Source organism: Mobula hypostoma, chromosome 11, assembly GCF_963921235.1.
Source record: "Mobula hypostoma chromosome 11, sMobHyp1.1, whole genome shotgun sequence".
NCBI classification, from domain to species: Eukaryota; Metazoa; Chordata; class Chondrichthyes; order Myliobatiformes; family Myliobatidae; genus Mobula; species Mobula hypostoma.
This window is the reverse complement of record NC_086107.1, coordinates 74,346,574-74,369,462: the sequence shown is the minus strand read 5'-3', so window position 1 is coordinate 74,369,462 and position 22,889 is coordinate 74,346,574. Positions and strand designations below refer to the sequence as shown.

General features: G+C 41.6%; 1 protein-coding gene across 1 annotated transcript in view; it reads left to right on the top strand.

The window, feature by feature from the left end:
• The window catches only part of acp2 (acid phosphatase 2, lysosomal), a 71,302-nt gene that overhangs the window by 33,601 nt on the left and 14,812 nt on the right, over nucleotides 1–22,889 (top strand). Inside the window, exons 2-5 of the mRNA XM_063062270.1 lie at nucleotides 1,644–1,739; nucleotides 3,371–3,457; nucleotides 7,338–7,490; nucleotides 8,183–8,281. Of these exons, the coding sequence (XP_062918340.1) occupies nucleotides 1,644–1,739; nucleotides 3,371–3,457; nucleotides 7,338–7,490; nucleotides 8,183–8,281 (435 nt within the window). The remainder of the gene's footprint in view (nucleotides 1–1,643; nucleotides 1,740–3,370; nucleotides 3,458–7,337; nucleotides 7,491–8,182; nucleotides 8,282–22,889) is intronic.

Below are 22,889 nucleotides of genomic sequence, written 5' to 3'. Positions count from 1 at the left end.
TCAAAGAATTCTAACAGATTTGTCATGTAAAATTTTCCCTAACAATGATCTATTTTACATGTGCGTCCAAGCATCCTGAAACCACATCCTTAACAGTTAACTCTAGCACCTCCCAACTACTGAAGTCAGAATAACTGGCCTGTAGTTTCCTTTCTTCTGCTGCTCTCCCTTCTTGAGGAGTGGAGTAACATTTGCAATTTTCCAGTCCTCTGGAACCATGCCAGGATCAATTGATTCTTGAAAGATCATTACTAATGCCTCCACAATCCCTTTTAGCCTCCTGGTTCAGAACCCTGAGGTGTACACCATCTGGACAATGTAACTTATCCACCTTCAGACTTTTCAGTTTCTCAAGAACCACCTCTTTACTAATGGCAACTTCACACACTTCTGCCCCCAACACTCGCAAACTTCCGGCATACTTCCAGTGTCTTCCACAGTGAAGGCTACTACAAAGTAATTAATGAGGTTGTCCTCCATTTCCTTGTTCCCCATTACTACCTCTTTAGCATCATTTTTCAGTGGCCCAATATCCACTCATCTCTCTTTCACACTTTATGTATGTGAAGAAACTTTTATTATTCTTTTTAATATTATTGGCTAGCTTACCTTCATATTCCATCTTCTCCTTAATGACTTTTTTCAGTTGCCTTCTGTTGGTTTTTAAAAGCTTCCCAATCTTCTAATTTCCCGCAAATTTTTGCCTATTATATGGCTTCTCTTCAGTTTTTATGTTGGCTTTGACCTCTCATTAGCCATGATTGTGTCATCTTGCCTTTAGAATACTTCCTCCTCTTTGGGATATATGTATTCTGTGCTATCCTAATTGCTCCCAGAAATTCCAGCCATTGTTAGTCTGCTGTCATCCCTGCCAGTGTTCTTTTCCAATCAATTCTGGCCAACTATCAGACCATAAGATATAGGAGCAGAAGTGGCCTATCAAGTCTGCTCAGCCATTCAATCATGGGCTGATCCAATTCTTCCAGTCATCCCCACTCCCCTGCCTCTCCCCATTCTCTTTGATGCCCTGGCTAATCAAGAACCAATCTATCTCTGCCTTAAATGCACCCCATGACTTGGCCTCCACAGCCACTTTGATTACTTTGCACTAAAATAGATTGTGTTATTGTTTTATTCAAATTGTATTCTTTCATGTGAAAATTGTGTATATTTTTTAAAAACTTGTTTTTTTTTCTTGTGAATCCTATTTCTAATGCTATATGCATGTAAGTAAGTTTTTCACTGCACCTGTGCATACATGTACTTGTGCATGTGACAATAAACTCCACTTTGACAATTTGTCTTGGTGCCTTTAGTTTAGGAATGTGAAGGTGCTTCTCAAGAATGTAATTGTACAAACCAGTACAGTCAATAGCGTAGTGAGATTGGGCAGAGTGGGGTGGAGAGGGGTGCATGGGAGGAAGGGCATTTGGTCAGAAAGCTGCATCTCAACGGAGAAGGAAGTTGAGAGTGAGAAAATCTGGAGCCAGGAGACAGAGAGCCGAGGTATCACTGGAGGAATAGTTACAATCTTTTATGTTTTTCTTTCAACCACCCTGCACCCCTTTTGCTTTTCCCCCTCTTCCTTTATAAAGTGACAAATAATAAGATCCATCCTTTTGAAACTTGGACTACTTTCACAGGTTTTTCGTCATGGTGATCGATCTCCTATCATAGGATTCCCCAAGGATCCAAATACAGAGAGTGATTGGCCTCAAGGATTTGGGCAGCTTACCCAGGTCAGTGACCTCTGTTATCTTCTTTTCTCTCTTCCTGACCTTTCCTATCAGCGAGGAGGCCATTTGTTTCTACGTTCTCTGTGATCACGGGGTGTCTTTTCCTGCATTCTTCATAATTAATGTTCTGTTAGTCTCTGCATTTAATCTACTCAACCAATGGGCCTCCGTTGATCCTCCTGAGTGGCGAATTACAAAAGTCTACTACTGTCTGTGTAAAAAAAATTTCTTCTGGAAGACTGTCCTCTTATTCTGAAACTGAGAAGCTTGGTTCTAGTCTCCTGAGCCAGGGAAACATTGTCCCTGCTGTAACCTTGTCAAATCTCACGTGAGAAGTAAGTATGTTTCAGTGAGATCATCTCTATTCATCCAAAGGTAGGCCTACTTTGTTTACTTTCTCCTCCCCATAGCATAGTAGAGTCAATGACCTTGAACAAGTTCCACTTCGCTCCCTCATCCCTCCAGCCTTCCAAGAGTCACGGCTTCTCAACTTCAAAATAACTTGTTTATTCCTACTCCCTACCAACCACTCGCAACTCCACAATACCAGTCACTTTACATTGAATTCTTTGTGAGGCACCTATTCAGACTTACAAATGTCAGAATGTACCACATTCATTTGTATCCTCCTTATCTGTCTTGTGAGTTGCAATCTCAAACTTTCATATATTTAACATGATTACCCTTTCATACTTCCACAGTGACTATTATGTCCTGTTACTTAATAAATTGCAACACTTGCCTCCTATGAGGATAACCTGGAGTTAGTTCCCTGAATTTTTTAATATATATTTCCCCTACCTCTTCTTCAGCAGCAGGGTTACATTTGTTACTTTCCAACAAGTGGGAGCAATTCTAGATTCCATAGAACTTTCAAAGATGACAACAGGAGCATCTGCTACATCTTGCAAAACCCCGAGATGCATTTCAATAGATCCTGGACATTTATCGTTTTGCAGTCTTGTAAATTTACTTCTTTCATCTCCTCCTCCACTTGACGTTCTCTAGATTTCCTCTGTGTCTTCAGGAGAGCAATTCAAATCGCAAAATTTGTATTTTTATAAGTAATCAATAAACTTGCATAGTTTACATTCTAAAATTGGTTGTAAAATATTTACTGCTTAATGAAAAAGAGATGCATATGTAAAATAATTTCAAGCAAGTTATGTTGGTGAACATAACAACAGTCACAATTGCTTGTGCTTTAAACAAGGAACCATTTGTTGACACTGATTCATACAGTAGTAATCTAAATGGGACCTATACTGTTAATGAATCGTAGTCTTTGTGGAAGTACCAATCTTTATTTAAGAGTCAAAGTAAAACCTGTTCTGGATGATGTCAATCTGGCCTTCACCATATTCTTGTGTACGAGTGAATTAGTGTATCATTGTTCCTGGACTGTTGTGTAAACAATGTGTTAAACATTTAGCTCTGTGATGTGACTGGAGTGTGAGTGGACGTAAGTGTGGTACAAAAGCCCAAAGGAGCATGAGTGGAGAGCTTGGTATATAAATACGTTGGGCTGGATATAGGTTCAAACTGGAAAAGTGTAGAGCTGAATCTCACTGTTGTGTGCTTACTGCGCTCTGTCTCTTCCCGTAATGACTGGGATTTCTGTTTCCATTATGTAGGTTGGAATGAGACAGCAGTATGCACTGGGCCAATATCTGCGAAATCGTTACCATGGCTTCCTCAACTTGTCTTATGACCGACATGAGGTGAGGTGAGCTACTGTGTAAAGGGGTGGGGTTCTAATAAGCCAAGTTGAAATTCTAATTCAGCTTTGGATACTATTGTCTGAAGGAGATCAAATATGCACATTTTGATCTGCAAGCTATCTTGTGCTGGCAAGTTGTATTAGAAATGTGTATTTCATAAATACCCAACAGCTTGGACTTGACTAAATCTCTACCTGCTTAGAAACTCAGTGTTACTCCTTATAAGGCTCCTGTGATATGCATTATGATGTTTTGCTTTATCAAAGACACTTTTTAAGTTGGATCACCAACGTCTTTTTAGGAGCGCAGGGGTACCATGGAGTTTTCTTACAAAAGGCAAGGTATCTCTTCTAAGCAACACACACAAAATAGTGGAGGAACTCAGCAGGCCAGGCAGCATATATGGAAAAGTGTACAGTCGATATTTCAGGCTGAGATCCTTCATCAGGACAGGTGAAAAAATGATGAGTCAGAGTGAGAGGCTGAGCAGAAGGTCTCTTCTAACCCTTTAATGGGAATGCAGGATATAACAATGGCTGCATTTCAGTTAGATGGCAGCCCTAACTGACTTAATTACTTATCCTCAGTCATGTGAGGTGGTCCTACATTTGTTCCAGAACAAACCCTTCAATTGCCATGTTTTGGTGTAAATTCCCTTGACCATTTAAACTCTGGAAAACTGATAAAGGAATTGTCTTCAGAGTAGGGTCTGTATAGCCACACTGACAGGAGGTGCATTCCTTTCAACTGAGTCTGGAGGCACACTTAGGAACACTATAGTTGTGTGTACTCAGCCACACTCATGGACACTATGGTTGTGTGTACTCAGGCACACTCATGAACACTATAGTTGTGTGTACTCAGCCAGACTCAGGAACGCTATGGTTGTGTGTACTCAGCCAGACTCAGGAACGCTATGGTTGTGTGTACTCAGCCACACTCATGGACACTATGGTTGTGTGTACTCAGGCACACTCATGAACACTATAGTTGTGTGTACTCAGCCAGACTCAGGAACGCTATGGTTGTGTGTACTCAGCCAGACTCAGGAACGCTATGGTTGTGTGTACTCAGGCACACTCATGGACACTATGGTTGTGTGTACTCAGGCACACTCATGAACACTATAGTTGTGTGTACTCAGCCAGACTCAGGAACGCTATGGTTGTGTGTACTCAGCCAGACTCAGGAACGCTATGGTTGTGTGTACTCAGGCACACTCATGAACACTATAGTTGTGTATGTGTACTCAGCCAGACTCAGGAACGCTATGGTTGTGTGTACTCAGCCAGACTCAGGAACGCTATGGTTGTGTGTACTCAGGCACACTCATGGACACTATGGTTGTGTGTACTCAGGCACACTCATGAACACTATAGTTGTGTGTACTCAGCCAGACTCAGGAACGCTATGGTTGTGTGTACTCAGCCAGACTCAGGAACGCTATGGTTGTGTGTACTCAGGCACACTCATGGACACTATGGTTGTGTGTACTCAGGCACACTCATGAACACTATAGTTGTGTGTACTCAGCCAGACTCAGGAACGCTATGGTTGTGTGTACTCAGCCAGACTCAGGAACGCTATGGTTGTGTGTACTCAGGCACACTCATGAACACTATAGTTGTGTGTGTGTACTCAGCCAGACTCAGGAACGCTATAGTTGTGTGTACTCAGCCAGACTCAGGAACGCTATGGTTGTGTGTACTCAGGCACACTCATGGACACTATGGTTGTGTGTACTCAGGCACACTCATGAACACTATAGTTGTGTGTACTCAGCCAGACTCAGGAACGCTATGGTTGTGTGTACTCAGCCAGACTCAGGAACGCTATGGTTGTGTGTACTCAGGCACACTCATGAACACTATAGTTGTGTGTGTGTACTCAGCCAGACTCAGGAACACTTTAGTTGTGTTTACTCAGCCACACTCATGAACACTACAGTTGTGTGTACTCAGCCACACTCAGGAACGTTATTGTTGTGTGTACTCAGGCACACTCAGGAACGTTATTGTTGTGTGTACTGCCAGACTCCGGAACACTACAGTTGTGTGTACTCAGGCACACTCAGGACACTATAGTTGTGTGTACTCAGGCAGACTGTGGAACGCTACAGGTGTGTATACTCAGCCACACTCATGAACACTATAGTTGTGTGTACTCAGCTAGACTCAGGAACGCTATAGTTGTGTGTACTCAGCTAGACTCAGGAATGCTATAGTTGTGTGTACTCAGGCACTCTCATGAACACTATGTTTGTGTGTACTCAGGCACACTAATAAACACTATAGTTGTGTGTACTCAGCCATACTCATGAACACTATAGTTGTGTGTACTCAGGCACATTCATGAACACTATAGTTGTGTGTACTCAGGCAGACTCATGAACACTATAGTTGTGTGTACTCAGGCACATTCATGAACACTATAGTTGTGTGTACTCAGCCACACTCAGGAACACTATAGTTGTGTGTACTCAGGCAGACTCATGAACACTATAGTTGTGTGTACTCAGCCACACTCATGAACACTATAGTTGTGTGTACTCAGGCAGACTCATGAACACTATAGTTGTGTGTACTCAGCCACACTCATGAACACTATAGTTGTGTGTACTCAGGCAGACTGTGGCAATTTTGGAATGAATGATATTGCAACAAAGTTCTGTTGCTGAAGATGATGCCAAATTAAAACTAAATCTCTTCTAAAATGACTTCTCTTCCAAGTGCTGGAAAAATCTGTCCAGGCTACAGTTGTGGAGAGGGAAAACTCGGTAGATGTTTCAGGTTTATAACCTTCATTTCTGAACTAGAGAGTGGTAGTAAGCAATGTTTTAAGTTACAACAGAGCGTGGAGGGAACAATGTGATTGTCTTTGGAAGGGTGGAGACTGGCTGGGTAAAGAGTGCTCCACTGGCTGGGAATCTGAATGAAAAGAATGTTGGAGATTCCTAGAGGTTCAGGGAAAGAAAAATGAGTGATGAAAAATAAAGTTAATATTACAGATTAACAGCCATTCATTTAAACTGGTCAATCATGGTTGCCATAGTAGCGTGGCATAACAGTTTGCGCAATGCTGTTACAGCTCGGGCTGTTGGAGTTCAGAGTTCAGTTCCGACGTCATCTGAAAGAAGTCTGTACATCTTCCCCTGCGTGCGTCTGTTTCCTCCCACAGTCCAAAAGTCCAAAGACGTACCGGTTAGTCGTTTAATTGGTCATTGCAAATTGCCCCGTGATTAGGCTGGTGTTAAATTAGGGGTTGCTGATTGGCACGGTTCAAAGGGCCAGAAGTGTCTATTCTGCACTATCAATAAATAAATTCACAGTGTGTGAGATGGAGGTGTTCTTCCTCGAGGTTACATTGGGTGATCCTGAGTTTTTAAATGCCTGGCACTTTAATTCTTCATCCTTTCCCAATTTTCCCCCATAACTGACTTGGTGAGGCCCATAGCAAGCCCAAGCAAGAGCCCCCGCTCCTCTGGCTGGGTGTAACACAGCCCTTGGAACTTCACAATGACTTCAACAATTTCAGATAATTAGCCCCTCCAGTTTGATAGAACTAACAAGTTCTGAAAACTAATCAACCTGTTTTTCTTTCTCACATACAATATCTGATACGGTATATCTGATATTCTTCTGTTTCATACTTATCAGCATCTTCAGTATTTTGAACTATTTTTCTGGCCCTTCTGCTGTTTCTTTCTCTTGTCCCTAATCTCCAAAGAGACTAGCTGTAGTTAACAAGCCTGACATGCTAGGTTTTTTCCAGCATTATATTGTTTTATTTTGGATTTTACCATCTGCAGTTTGATTTAGATTGTATGCTCTACTTGGTCTAATGCCTAATTTAATTTGTACACATTTTCTCTTTGCTGTAGATTTACATTCGGAGCACAGATGTTGACCGTACTCTGATGAGCGCTGAGTCGAATCTTGCTGGGCTGTACCCTCCACAAGGACATCAGGTCTTCCGTCCTGACTTGAGATGGCAACCGATTCCTGTGCATACAGTGCCTGAGGGAGAGGACCAGGCAAGTGGCTGTGAGGGGTACTGCCCAACGTTGCTGACAATGTGGGGAGAAGGGCAGCTGTGGGAGTTTGAGCAGCACCACTCAAACTATCCTTTTTCTGAGCAGAGTGCAATGGGGAATGCAAAGTCTATCCCACTCTAGTGAACAATAGATGGTTGTGCAGGAAGTCCATGTGGAGGCTAGAGCCCTGCACCTTACAGTGGAGTGCTGGGAAGGATAGGTGGTGTGGATGTGTGCAAGAATAGCCCTCGCACCAGCACAAGTAGCAGCTTTGCATGTTACGTTGGAGCTCTGAAGGAAGGTATGGTTTACATTAACAGTGCGAGTGTGGTATTAGAAAAGGATGAGCACTGTGACCTGTACCGTTGCTGGATAGGAGCAGGAAGTGTGCACCTTGTATTACATACCGCAGTCCGGGCTCCGTGTCTCTCTGCCTCCTCAGGTATCTACTATGGAGACAGAGGGCAGTTAATTAGTGCATGTAAATACTTTTCACAGCTATGTCTGGGCCAGAGTATTGTATGTTTGTGTCTGTGAGCATATATCTCTCACTGGAACTGGGCTGGAGTGATGTATGTACAGTGTGTGTGTGTGTGTGTGTGTGTGTGTGTGTGTGTGTGTGTGTGTGTGTGTATATCTTTCACTAGCTTTGGGTCCAGGGTGTGATCTGAACAAAGCTGAATGTGTTTCAGGTGCTTGCATTCCCACTGGACAACTGTCCTCACTACACACAGTTGATTGCAGAGACGGAAAAACAAGAGGAATACAAAAAGATGATGAGAGAAAACAAGGTATGTGTGTCCCTATACGTCCATCCCAATCTGTAGAGCTGATCAACAGTTTTGGCAGCGTCTGTGTAGAGTGAAACAGCAGTCATCAGGTTGGATGGCGCGCAGCCTGCCCATGGTCAAACCGACCTTTGTGAGGCCTGGTCTGATGGAGCTCCAGGCCTTGCTGTTTTGGCCATCCCAGTAGGTGGCAATGTGATCTTACTGGCTTTTTTATAGCTTGTGCTGTCAAAGACTTTTTCAGCTACTAATCTGAATGATTTAAAATAGCTTAAATAAGTTTTGATGTTTTTTTTTAGAGTCATTAATATTAATTAGATGTGAACAAGGGAGGGAAAAAAATCACCACATTCCTTCTCTTTTCTTCAGTTGAAGATGGGTGGTTCCATTCAAATGAATAAGGGAAGATATCTATGCCAGGGGAACAGGAGAAGATATCTATGCCAGGGGAATGGGTAAGATATCTATGCCGGGGAAACAGGGGAAGATATCTATGCCAGGGGAATGGGGAAGATATCTATGCCAAGGGAAACAGGGGAAGATATCTATGCCAGGGGAATGGGGAAGATATCTATGCCAGGGGAACAGGGAAATAGGGGAAGATATCTATGCCAGGGGAACAGGGGAAGATATCTATGCCAGGGGAACAGGGGGAGATATCAATGCCAGGGGAACAGGGGGAGACATCTATGCCAGGGGAACAGGGGAAGATGTCTATGCCAGGGAAATAGGGGAAGATATCTATGCCAGATGTGCTGGCAGATGCATGTGTTTTACCCTTGGCTTAGCACGGCTGTGCTCAGTCTCCAGACCCTCTCCAGCAGAACCCGTACTTCGTGGTGGTTCATTTTCAAAATCTCGGACACATTTTGGCCCAGTGTCTTAATATGATGATATTTTCCTGGAGGAAATACAGATGTAGATAGCAGAATGTCTGTGTAGTGTGTAAGGCTGGGAGTTTTGTTTAAAATTCAATACAAGGTATTGAAGATGCCAGGTGCTGGAGTCTGAATCAAATTAAACTGCTGGAGGAACTTGGTGGGTCAGGCAGCAACACTGGAGGGAAATGGACAGTCGATGTTTTGGGTTGAGACACTTCATCCTGGCTGTGTTGCAATATGTTTCGATGTGGATTGGAAAGAGATCAGAGGAGGAGCTGTCCTCAACTCTGTATTACACGGAGAGCTGCTGCCAGTAAACAGCATCCATCATCAAAAGACTCTCCACCATCCTGGCCACACCCTATTCTCACTACTACCCTTGGGTAGGAGGTACAGAAGCCTTGGGCCCTACACCACCAGGATCAGGAACAATTATTAGCATATATGCTCCTGAACAGGCATGTACAACCTCATTCACCACCACTCCTGATGATTCTACGACCCACAGACTCTTTACAACTTTTATCCTCAGTTTTCTGTTGTATTTGTACAGTTTGTTTTTTGCATTTGGTTGTTTGTCACTCTTGTCTATGTGTAGTTTTTCATAAAATTCTATTGCTTTCCTTTTTTTCCCTGTAATTGCCTGTAGGAAAGTAAATCTCAAGGTAGTATATTTGTACTTTGATAATAAACTTACTTTGAATGTTGAACTTTGAAGTTAGGATACCAGAATCATTGCTAATTGCTGCTGTGCAAAAAGGGTAATTTAGAAATATTGTTAAAATTTCACATTGAGCCTCATCAGTATGCCATTGGTGTCAGGAGTGGCATTTATTGTCTGAAAACAGTCAGAGTTTATCGGCCTGAATGTTAAATTGGTTTGCCACAGATGCTACCTGACCTACATTATCCCCATTTACCTAGTCTTTTTTTCAGACTTCCAACATATTTTCTACTTATCAATGTAGCCGTAAAAAGCACTGAATCAGAGGTTGAGCCAGGGCTCCTGAACTTGTGTTTTTCTGGGATTGGTGTGGGATACAGATGTCACAGGTTAGAGAAGGATTGAAGCTGAAAGTAAAAGTGTGACTAGAAATTTAATTATGATAAGCGTTAGAGAGAGAATTGTTCTGTAAATTGGTTACCAAGCTGCACGTCGTCTCCCAGCTGTAGAAGGCACTGCATTATGGGTGACATCTAAGCTGAAATGAATAGATAATGCCATGTTAACTGGAAGGAGTAATTGGAGCTCTGGGAGGAGACGGGACAGTGTTTATAAGGGAAGGTAATATGGTGTAGGAAATGGTTCCTCCTGAATGCTAAAAGGGGAGGAGAACCGTTTGGTGGCTACATTGAGCTGGACACTGCAGAGAGAAATCCATTTAACATGAAGCAAGTCATGAGGAAACTTTGTCCCAGGGGAAGTGGTGAGGACAAAATGTAAGAAATGAAACTGACAGTTGAGGTCCCTGTTTAACTACACTGAAGAGAAGCTTTCAGTTTCAGAAAAGGAAGATCAGAAGTATTTGCATGGAACCTGATATCTCAGGGTAAACACCTTCAAAGGCATGAGTAATAGGAAGCTTGCAAGGTGAGCTGAGGCACAGTAGTTTTAAAAATACCTGTGTTATGTTTTGTAACTTCAAAACATTAAACTAATTCAAAAGAAGGTGTGCGAGTCCGAAATGTGAGTCTAATTTCATGTTCACTTTAAATGAGGCACACACATATCACGTGATAGTGTGGTGATGTATGCAATTAATGTGTTTTTATATATAATCTGTGCTGAATTATTTAAATGAACAAGCATGCTTAATCAAACTACACACACACACACGCACGCACGCGCTTTGTGTTGTAGAGACAGCAAAAACCGAACATACCAACCAGCTCCAGATTCATCTTCCTTTGGGTTCAAGATTCTCCTAATCTCTGTGTTCGATATATGAAATGAATATGTAGATATATCCTAATTTCATAAGAAAAGAAAATTCTAAAATTTCCCTAGGAAAACTTCCCTCTTATTTTCCATTTCTATAGAGGTGGAATTAGATTCACATCAACTCTGGCAGGGTTTGCTTCCTACAAGGTGAAACTTAACGTCACGGATGGCTGTGATGTTCACTCCCTGATGAGCTCAATACCGCTCATGCACATTTTGAAAGGGTAAATAAAACTCTACCTGTGCGAATTCCTACAGTGTCTGGTGACCCTGTGTTCTCTCTCTCAGTGGCCAACATTTGAACATCTTTCCAGAGGGTGAACCCTCACAAGATGTCAGGTCCTGATGTTCAAGGACATCTTCAATCTCTCGCTGCTGCAGCTGGTGGTTCCCAGTTGCTTCAAAATGGTGACAATCATACCAGTGCCCGAGAAGAGCAGAGTGATCTGCTTCAATGACTATCACCCAGTTGTATTCACATCCACTGTGATGAAATGCTTTGAGAGGTTGGTCATGGCCAGAATCAACTCCTGCCTAAGCAAGGACCTGGACCTGCTACGGTTTGCCTATTGCCACAACAAGTCCATGGTGGATGCAATTTCACTGGCTTTGCATTTGGCATTGACAATAGTAATAGTTGCGTCAGGCAGCTGTTTATTGTTTACAGCTCAGTGTTCAACCCTCAGTTATAATCAACAGGCTCCAAAACCTGGGCCTCTGTACCTCCCTCTGCAACTGGATCCTTGACTTCCTCACAGGGAGACCACAGCGAGTGAGGATCAGAAATAACATCTCCTCCTCACTGACAAACAACACTGGCACACCTCAACGATATGTACTGAGCCCATTGCTCTATTGTCTCTACATCCACGACTGTGTGGCTAGACACAGCTCAAATAGTGTCTCTAAATTTGCCGATCACAGGGACACAATTGTTGCTGGCAGAATCTCAGATGGTGATAAACAGATGTTCAGGAGTGAGATAGATCAGCTGGTTGATCAACAACCTTGCCTTCAACATCAGTAAGACCGAGGAATTGAACATGGACTTCAGGAATGGGGAGTCAAGGGAATACATGCTAGTCCTCATCAAGGGGAAAAACAGTGGAAAGAATGAACAGTTTCAAGTTCCCGGCTGTCAACATCTCTGCATATCTGTCCTGGGTCCAACTTATTGATGCAATTACAAAGAAGGCACGACAGCAGCATATTTCAAAGTTGAAAGTACATATATGTCACCGTATACAACCCAGAGATTCATTTTGTTGCAGGCATACAAAGTAAGTCAAAGAAACATGATAGAATCATTACAAGACCGCACCCAGCAGGACAAACAGCTGATGTGCAAAGGACAGCGAACTGTGCAAATACAAAAGAGAAATAAATAAATAAGCAATAAATATCAGAACATAAGATGAAGTGTCCTTCAAAGTGAATCCATGGGTTGTGAGAACAGTTCAGTGATGTGGAAAGTAAAGTAGAGTGAGTTATTCCCCCTGGTTCAAGAGCCAGATGGTTGAGGGGTAGTATGGTGGTATGGGACTTGAGGGTCCTCTACCTTTCCGCTGGCAGCCGTGAGAAGAGAGCATGGCCTGTGTTGTGGGAGTCTCTGATAACGGACGCTGCTTTCCTGCAACAGTGCTCCATGTAGATGTGCTCAGTGGTGGGGAGGGCCTCACCTGTGGGGGACTGGGCTGTATCCACTACTTGTAGGACTGGTGTTTCCGTACCTGGCCATAATGTAAGACTTTGAGGAGACTTGCTATGTCACCAAAGATTCTCACAAATTTCTAGGAGTACCATGGAGAGCTTTCTAACTGGCTGCATCACTGTCTGGTATGGAGGGGCCACTGCACAGGATCGGAAAGAACTGCAGGAAGTTGTAAACTCGACCAGCTCCATCATGGGCACTGGCTCCCCAGCATCGAGAACATTTAAAAGGCAGTGCTTCAAAAAGATGCCATCCATCACTGAGGCCCCCCCATCATTGAGGACGTGCCCCCCTCTCACTGCTATTATCAAGGAGGAGGTACAGGAGCTTGAAGACACACACTCAATATGTTTCAGGAACAGTTTCTTCCATTCAGCCATCAGATTTCTAAATGGACAATGAACCCATAAACACCAGCTTATTCCTTTTGCTCTCTTTTTTCACTACATTAATTTTTATATGTATTTCTTATTGTAATTTGAATTATTATTATGTACTGTGACTGTAAAACAAATTTCACAATATATACCAGTGACATTAAAACTGATTCTGATTGTTCTGTGACAATCTTGCTGCATCCTTGCATGTAAGAAGACCCACATCCTGTTGCAATAACAATGAGTTTGAATGGCGTTGATTCTAAAGCAACACAAGCTCAGTACATTAGAGGGTATGGGTTGTCCTCTGGGTAAGGTGACTAAAGCTGCACACAGTATGCCAGGTGTTGTCTTACCATTGCCTTCCATAACTGTAGCCAAGCTCCTTTACTCTCGTTCTCCAATAGCTTGCAATAAAGGCAAAGATGTGCAAAATGTTCCTAATTGTTCTATCTGATCTAACCATGTAACAGGCTGCAACATCTAGGCCATTATAGATAGATAGATAGATAGATAGATATACTTTATTAATCCCGAGGGAAATTTGGTTTCGTTACAGCCGCACCAACCAAGAATAGAGCGTGAATATAGCAATACAAAAAACCCCAACAATCAAACAACAAAAAGCAAACTATGCCAGATGGAAAATAAGTCCAGGACCAGTCTATTGGCTCAGGGTGTCTGACCCTCCACGGGAGGAGCTGCACGTTCGAAGGCCACAGGCAGGAACGACCTCCCGTGCCACCAAGTGTTGTATCACGGTGGAATGTGGCCAAAGTCCAACAGTAAAAAGTTCAATATCCAGTCTGCAAACACGTTCCTCGATCATAATAGTTTACTTGTTTCCCAGGATTTTCAATCCTTCCTACCAAAATCGATAACTTTTAATTTTCCTGGTTTACACTCTGTCTGCCTGTCTCTTGCCCACTTACATGTTGTCTGTCTCCTTTTGCAGACTCTGTGTCCTCTCTTCTACTTGTTGATGCACTGCCTTTGTAGGGGGTTGCTGCCTGTCACTCTTTGCCTGTAGAACGATACGTGGTGCAGAACAGAAGGAGCCATTTTGCACAACATGTCTGCACCGGGTCTTTCAAAGAGCCAGTGGTTTAAGGTTAGTCTCTTCAAGTTCAAATTTATTGTCTTTCAAATGTATAGAGCCAAACAAAAACAAAGTTCCTCTGAACCAAGGTGCACAATACAGTACATACAACTTACAATGCATAAAGTAATATTGCCACAAATAAATTAACAAATAATAAAACATATTCCAGAAGTCTGACATTTAGCGTAGGTCACAAGTAAAATAGTAAACAGTATAACAACTGCTGCTTCATAGGTGGTGAGAACTGGATGATAGCAGGGAGTTCAGTAGTTTTACAGTCTAGGGGAAGGAGCTGTTTCCCATTCTAGCAGGGAGTTCAGTAGTTTTACAGTCTAGGGGAAGGAGCTGTTTCCCGTTCTAGCAGGGAGTTCAGTAGTTTTACAGTCTAGGGGAAGGAGCTGTTTCCCATTCTAGCAGGGAGTTCAGTAGTTTTACAGTCTAGGGGAAGGAGCTGTTTCCCATTCTAGCAGGGAGTTCAGTAGTTTTACAGTCTAGGGGAAGGAGCTGTTTCCCATTCTAGCAGTCCTGTCCTAGTGCTACGGTACCTCCTGCCTGATGATAGTGGGTCAAAGAGATTGTTGGATAGATGGGAGGGGTCATTGACAATGTTCAGGGTCCTGTGTACCCAGTGTACCTGATGAATATCGCAGATGGGTGGAGGGGAGACCTTTTCGGGTCTTGCAGTCAAATTTCTTACAATCCCCATGTCTGTATCCTAGCAATTTTTTCTAATTCCCCATTGGCTGTTACTGAATCAGTATCCATAACTTTGTATAATGTATTCTAAACCCAAACAGCCTGAGCCTTTTTAAAATGGTAGTTTTTTTTCTTCATATCTTTTTTTTGTCAATCAGCAGTGTACTTGTGTATTGACATTTTATATCATAAGCAAGAGGGTAGTCAGGGTGTAGGATACAGAGGTTATAGAGTCGTAGGGAAGTACAGCACAGAAAACAGGCCATTTGGCCCATCCAGTCCGTGCTGGACTGGGACAACACCCCTTCATACTTCTACTGTTCATGTACCAATCCAAACTTCGCTTAAATGTTGAAATTGTTTCAGGATTGAGTAGCACTGAGGCTGAGAGTTAAAGTGTGACCGACAGTTTGATCATGATTAGTGTTAGAAAGGAATGTTCTGTAAATTGTTTACCCAGGCTGCAGATTGTCTCCGCATAATGAGAGACCAATGGGGGTCTTTGTGAAGAACCAAGCAATGTAAGTGAGGTGCTTCGTGAATACCTTGCATTGGTATTCAGCAAGGAGAAGGACATGACATTGTTGATTTCAGAGAGGGGCACGTTGATGGCCAGGAACACGTCAGTGTTAAGAAGGGAATGTGTTGGTTGTTATGGAACGCATGAAGACTGATAAATCCCCAGGGTTGGATGAGATCTGCCTCAGTTTGCTGATTTCAGAGAGGGGTACGTTGATGGCCAGGAACATATCAGTGTTAAGAAGGGAATGTGTTGGTTGTTATGGAATGTATGAAGACTGATAAATCCCCAGGGTTGGATGAGATCTGTCCCGGGTTGCTGTGGAAGAGGTGGCTGGGGCCCTGATGGAGATTTGTGCACCTTTGTCAGCCAGAGGTGAGGTACCAGAAGACTAGAGATTAGTTAATGTTGTTCCTTCATTTAAGAAGGGCAACAGAGATAAACCTTGCATCCCCATTGGGGGAAATTGTTAGAGAAAATTCTGAAGGGATATCTACACTTGGAAAGGCAGGGGCAAATCAGGAATAGTCAGCATGCCTTTGTGCAGGGGAAATTCTGCCTCACTAATTTGATTGAGTTTTTTTGAGAAGGTGACTACGAAGGTTGATGAAAGCAGGAAAGTAGACATTGTCTCCTATATGGGCAAAGTTCTGCATGGAAGACAGGTTCAGAAGACTAAGGCACAAGGGATTCAAGGTGAGTTGGCTAATTAGATCCAAAATTGTCTTGGTTACAGGATGCAGAAAGTGGTGACTGGTTTCTTTTCTGATTCAAAGTCTGTGCCGAGTGCTGTTCTACGGGGACCCTTGATGCTTGAGTATAACATGAAAATTACTGGTATTGTGGATAGCAAAGATAGTTATCTGGGGCTACAGTGAGATGTATTCAGATGGAAATCTGAGCAGAGCATTGGCAGATTGAATTTAATCTCAGCAAGTGAGAAATGATGCAGTGTGGGAAGTCAAATGAGGGTAGGAAGTGTACGGTAGGAGAGCTTGAAGGAACATTGAAGAACAGGGAGACCTAAGGCTTCAAACTCATGGTTTCTGGAAGCCTTGCGAGATGGCGCCAGTGACCAATGTGACTTAATGGAGAAGTCCTGCAGACAGTTCACAAAACTACTTCTTTTTCTTCTCCTTTTTAAAAATATACTTCTATTTCTAATCTGTATGCAAATGGAGCCCATAATTTACATTTTGAAAATGTGTTTTTGGGCAGACTGAGCGATCTGGTGCTTTTGCTGGCCCTGAGGGAATTCAGCACATTTGAGAGCGTGGTTGAGAATGGAGTGTGCCTAATGGGGCATGAACCCGCGATTGTCTCCAATTCTCAGCCAAGTCACTGATTAAAGTGCCGAGCAAGATTGAAATCAATGAGAGTGAGAGTGGAAGGTGAGCAGGTATTCAGAGTTTCACTGGTCTCCCTCTCCCTCTCGCTCGCTGCTGTCGGGCAAAGGTGCAGTGGTCTTGGGCAGGGTTTGTGGACTGGACTTGTTTTAAGAGGACTCTGCAGTTCATGTTATATGTGTTTTTGGTTTCTCCTTTTTTTTATTGCTATTTTGTGCAGTCTTGATTGGGGCACTTCAACACGGCCTGGTTCTTCAACCTGCGTTTACTGAGCAACACATTGCTAAATTGTTGATCCCTAGACAGTTTCAAGGACTGCAGTGTGATGTTTGATATTCTGTGTGTTATTCACTTGTTCTGTGCCAATTGCGTGTTTGGTGTTTGATGTTTTCTTTGGGCGGGTTCCATGGTGTTTCTTTGTTCTGTGGCTGTTTGTGAGAGAGTGAATCTCAGGACTGTATACTGCATACAGCATGTAATTTGTCATTTACTTTATTGAATTTCATCATCAAACATACATTTCCATAAGATGCATTTCAGATACTGTACATATATATCGTATAATCATATTTGTCACAAATCTCCACAGAATATTTATCTGAGGTATACACTTACAGAAAGGAGAGGAAAGAAAGAACAATCGAAAGAAGAAAACTATGTACATAGTAGGAAGTGATCTTTTTTCTTACAACATATTCATTGACTGGTGAGAATAAAATCAGGCCTATGAGGTGTTATGTAGTTAAACCATTTTTTCCCGCATGAATAAAATTGTTCCAACTTATGATTAACAGATGCTGTTATTTTCTCCATTTTGTAAATGTTCATTGTAATTTCCATCCATACATTTAGAGTTGGGCTCTCCTGTGATAACCATTTCCTGGTAAGGGTCTTTCTACCAGCCACCAGCAGTACATTCATTAAATATTTATCTCTTTTCAACCATTCTTGAGGTATATACCCAAAGTATATGGTCTTACTCTCTAAGGGTATTTCACATTTAAAGATGTCTTGTAGGGCATTATGTATCCCACTCCAATAGTCTTTGATAACGGGGCATTCTCAGAAAATATGATAATAGTTTGCATTTTGATTTCCACAATTTATCCAGCAAACAGGGGGGTTGTTATCATAATGGGATTTCTGAGAGGGTGTAATAAAATATCTTATCAAGTTTTTCCATCCAAACTCCCTCCATTTCTGTGAACTGGTACACTTCCATTGATACCTCCATATTATTGTCCAGTCTTCCTCAGATATTATTATCCCTCCTTCCTTCTCCCATTTTGTTTGAAGTCGAATGTGTTTTAAGATTTGACGAACCCTTATACACGCTTGAAATTATTCCACTACCGTTGCCTGAATTATATGCATTTGTAAATAGCTCTATCAGACATGTACTTGCTTTGGTTACATTTTTAACCGTCCTATTAAAATACGGTCGCATCTGTAAATACCGGTAAAAGTCTTGTTTTTCTATTAAGTGTTTCTTTTTGAGCATTTCAAAACTGAACAGTGTTCCTTCTTTCATTATATTGCAAATAGCTGTTATTCCTTTAGCTGTCTAGTCCTTAAATCTAGACTCCAGTTTACTCGGTGTAAAATCCGAGTCGTGCACACTATTTAAGAATTGCAATGTCTCTCTCTAGTTTATATTCTTCTATAATAGTTTTCCATATTTAAAAGAGTCCATTTCACCCACGGGTTGTCAATATTATTTATGTAACTTTGTAGGTTGTTATCAGCCAAAATTGCCTGTATGGGGATGGAAAGTATCCTCTCCTCAATGTTTTTCCATTGGGCATCATATGATGGGTTGCACCAGCATATCACAGCTCTCAACTGTGCTGCAAAATAATAATCTGTAAGAGAAGGTAGGCCCATCCTCCCTTTTCCTTGGCTAATTGCAAAGTTTTGAGATGAACCCTAGGCCTTTTACCTTGCCATATATATCTTGATAGCATCTTGTTCCACTCATTGAATTGATTTTGGTTACTCTCTATTGGTAGGGTCTGAAAGAGATATAGTAGTCTGGGCATTATATTCATTTTAATAGATTCAATCCTTGAACTGAGACCAAGAAAAGGAATCAGGTTCCATCTTGTTATATCTTCCTTAATTTTTTATATATAGGCTGATAATTGCATTCTGATAATTTTGCCAAATCTTTTAGCATAATGATGCCCAAATATTTGACGGATTCTGTTTGCCATGCCCAAGGATATCTACTTTCAATTTCTCCTGGTGGGCTATAGTTATATGAAAGTAGTTGGGTTTTATCTATGTTGATCTTGTATCCTGATAATTGGCCATATTGTTCAAGGGATTACATCAACTTGGGTAAAGAGTATATTGGTTGCCCTAGATAGATTAAAATGTCATCCGCGTAACAGGCCAATTTATGCTCTGTCCCTTTAATAGTAATTCCCCTGATATCTTCATTTTGTCTGATGTATTGAGCTAACGGTTCCAGATATAATGCGAAGAGTAGCGGTTATCTGTTTATCAATAGATAAATATCCATTGATTTTAATCCTGGCAGTAGGATTGTCGTATAGTGCCTGTATAGTTTTAATGATTGTGTCATGTAGACCAAATCTATGTAAAACTCTGTAAAGGAAATTCCAATTAACCAAATCAAATGCCTTTTCAGCGTCCACGTTTATCACTGTTGCTTCAATTTCATTTTTTTACATGATCCATGATGTGAAGTGTCCTTTGTATATTGTCTTGTGTTTGGCGTTGTTGTATAAAACCTGTCTGATCATTATGTATCAGTGTGGGTAGAAAATCTTCTAATGGTTTGGCCATGATGGAGGAAAATAATCTATAATCCACATTAAGAACAGATATTGATCTAAATGACCCACATTCCATTTTATCCTTGCCTTCTCTCGGTGTAGCTGAGATTATCGCCTCCTTCCAGCTGGATGGCATTTGCACCTTTCTTAGGGCCCAGTTCAGTGTGGGGAGTAAAACAGGAATTAACTCACTTCTAAATTCCTTATACCACTCTGCCATATATCCATCTGATCCTGGTGACTTGCTTAATTTAAGGCTACTAATTACAGTTTTTAGTTCAGCTTCAGTTATGTCAGCAGTCATGGTTCTATTTTGTTCTTTGCTTGAAGTGGGTAACTCTGAAGAATTCAGGAAGGTGTCAGTTTGGGTTATGCTTCCCCCTGGAGCTTTGGAATATAGAGTTTTGTAAAACATTTCAAAAGCTTCTTGAATTTCACTTAGCTTATTTTTAATCACTTTTGTTCTTGGATCCCTAATTCTATGAATTGTATTTTCTGCTATCTTTTTTTTCAGTTTCCACACCAGTATTTTCATAGATTTAGATCCACTTACATAGTGTCTCTGTTTCAGAAACATTAAATTTTTTCTAATTTCTTGTGTAGCCAAACTATTAATTTCATTCCTAATTTTTAAAATTTCCTCTAGTGTATCCTGTGCCAAACTCAGTTTGTGGTTTTTTTTCTAGCTCCTTCAGCTTATTTTGTAATTCCTCTAATGTTCTATTCCTTATTTTTTTCTTATATGAAGATATCGCTATAATTTTCCCTTGTGGACACGTGGCCAAGTGGTTAAGGCATTGGACTAGCGACCTGAAGGTTGTGAGTTTGAGCCCCAGCCGAGGCAACGTGTTGTTTTCTTAAGCAAGGCAGTTAATCACACATTGCTCTGCGTCAACACTGGTGCCAAGCTGTATGGGTCCTAATGCCCTTCCCTTGGACAACATTGGTGGCATGGAGAGGGGAGACTTGCAGCATGGGCAACTGTTGGTCTTCCATACAACCTTGCCCAGGCCTGCACCCTGTAGAGTGAAGATTTTCCAGGCGCAGATCCATGGTCTCGCAAAATTTCCCTCTTAAGACAGCCTTCAGAGTATCCCATAGAATGGGAGGTGAAACCTCTCCATTATCATTGAATTCTAAGTAAAGACCAATTTCTTTTTTAATTTGTTCCTTAAAATAGGGATCATTGAGTAGACTTGCATTTAGTTTCCAAATAGTATTCTTTGGTTGTAGGTCAAAATCAACAGATAAATATATGGTCACTTACATCTATTGTCCCAATTCCACTGGTGATTATTTTGTCTCTGTCTTTTCCAAATGTTATGAAATAGTCTATTCTTGTATATATGGAATGGGGGGGGGGGCAGAATAATGAGTGTAATCCCTTCTGTCGGGGAAAAGGTCCCTCCATATATCAACTAAACCAACATCCTCAAAAAGAGTGTTAACTTTCTTATGTAAGGAGTGTTTCATAAGTTTTTCTATTGGAAGAGTCTAACTTTGGTTGTAATTGTAAATTTAAGTCTCCCCGACATATCAAGAGACCTTCTGTTTCTGTTACCATAATATTAGTAATTTTCTGGAAGAAACTAATATCACTTCCTGGGTTTGTGTATATGTTCAATACAGTAACTGGATTTCCATCTATGTTCCCCCTTACCAGAATATATCTGCCCTCTTTATCTGCCATTTTGAATACTTTTTCAAAATTTAGCTTGCTTGAGATGAGAATAGCAACTCTTCTCCTATGTCCTGATTTATATGAGGAGAAAAACAAATTAGTGAAGCCCATTCTCTTTAATTTTTCATGCTCATTATCACTTAAGTGAGTTTCCTGTAAATATACTACATGGGCTTGTTCTTTTTTCAGTTTTGATAGAATTTTACTGCGCTTGACTGGATTCAACAGCTCATTGACATTAAAAGAAATGAATTTTACTTTGTCCTTAGCCATGTGTACTTATCTGTTAGTATATCATTGAAATTTGCAGAATATAACTTAATGGATCTACTCCCTGAACAAATAAGAGCCTAGAAACATGAATAATAAATAAAAAAGGTAAGGAAGGTGTGGTTCCAAGGCTGGGGTCTCTAGCTCACCCTGGGTTGAGCTGGAAGAATCGTCTGGCAGTGGGGGGCAGCCCCTCCTACCTGTGGGTTGAGGGCCCCCGTTGCAGTACCTATAAAAGTAAGTAAAAAAATCTATGTCCATTACACAGAAATGATTTCCCTGTGTATTCCTCCCATGTATATATTTTCATTTAGGTAGGGAAAAAGGAATGAATAAATGAATTTTTAAAAATTGAGTAATATACAATCCATATTATAATATGTATTTCTCAAGATAGGTATATCACCCTTTATTTTTGCTTCTGTTTAGTTTATCAGCACTTTTAAAGTTAGCCAAACCTTATTGCTCCTCTGGAGGAGGTGAGGGCTGTCCTCAGAGAACTCACAGTCTCTTCCTAATATCCTTCTCTCGTCCTCCTCCCGTCCCCTGCTTCCTCGGTTCTCTTACTATTTCCCAAGCAGATCGAGATAACTGCTCAGCCAGACTTTCCCTTGGTTTGACCAGGCTAATGGACAGTCCTCTGTTCTTCATGTCTGTAGTCGCCACTTTCACTGTCTGATATAGTCGTATCCCTTCTTGGTAAAATACCCTCAGTTTAGCAGGGTACGGGGTTTGGAATTTAATCTTTCCTTGCTTTAATATTCGTTTTGTTTCGGAATACTCCTTCCGTTTCTGTAGGACCGCCAGTGGGGGGGGGGGGTAATCTTGATCGAAGTATATGAACTTCCCGTCCCAAAAAAACCCTCTTCTCACCCCAGGCCCTTCGTAGAATCTCCACCTTGCTCTTGAATGGAAGGAATCTAAGTACTATTGAGCGCGGTTTACTTCCTCTGTATCTGGGAGGCCTCGGGACGAGCGCACGATGTGCCCTCTCAATTTCAATCTCCATAGTCGGGCGAATCTCCAGTGCTTCCCGCAGGAGCTTGTCTACAAAATCTACCATCCGCTCCTTCAGGAACTTTATAAATCCTGATATTTTTCCGTCGCGATCTTCCCTCCTGGTCAAGCAATTTACTTTCCTGTTGATTTAATATTTTTATTGTCATACTTAGTATCTGTTCCATGTTTTGCACGCGATCCTCCACCTTCTCAATTCGAGTCTCTGCCACCACTATTTTCTGATTGACGTTGGCGAGCTCTGACTTTATATCATTGAGTTGTTGC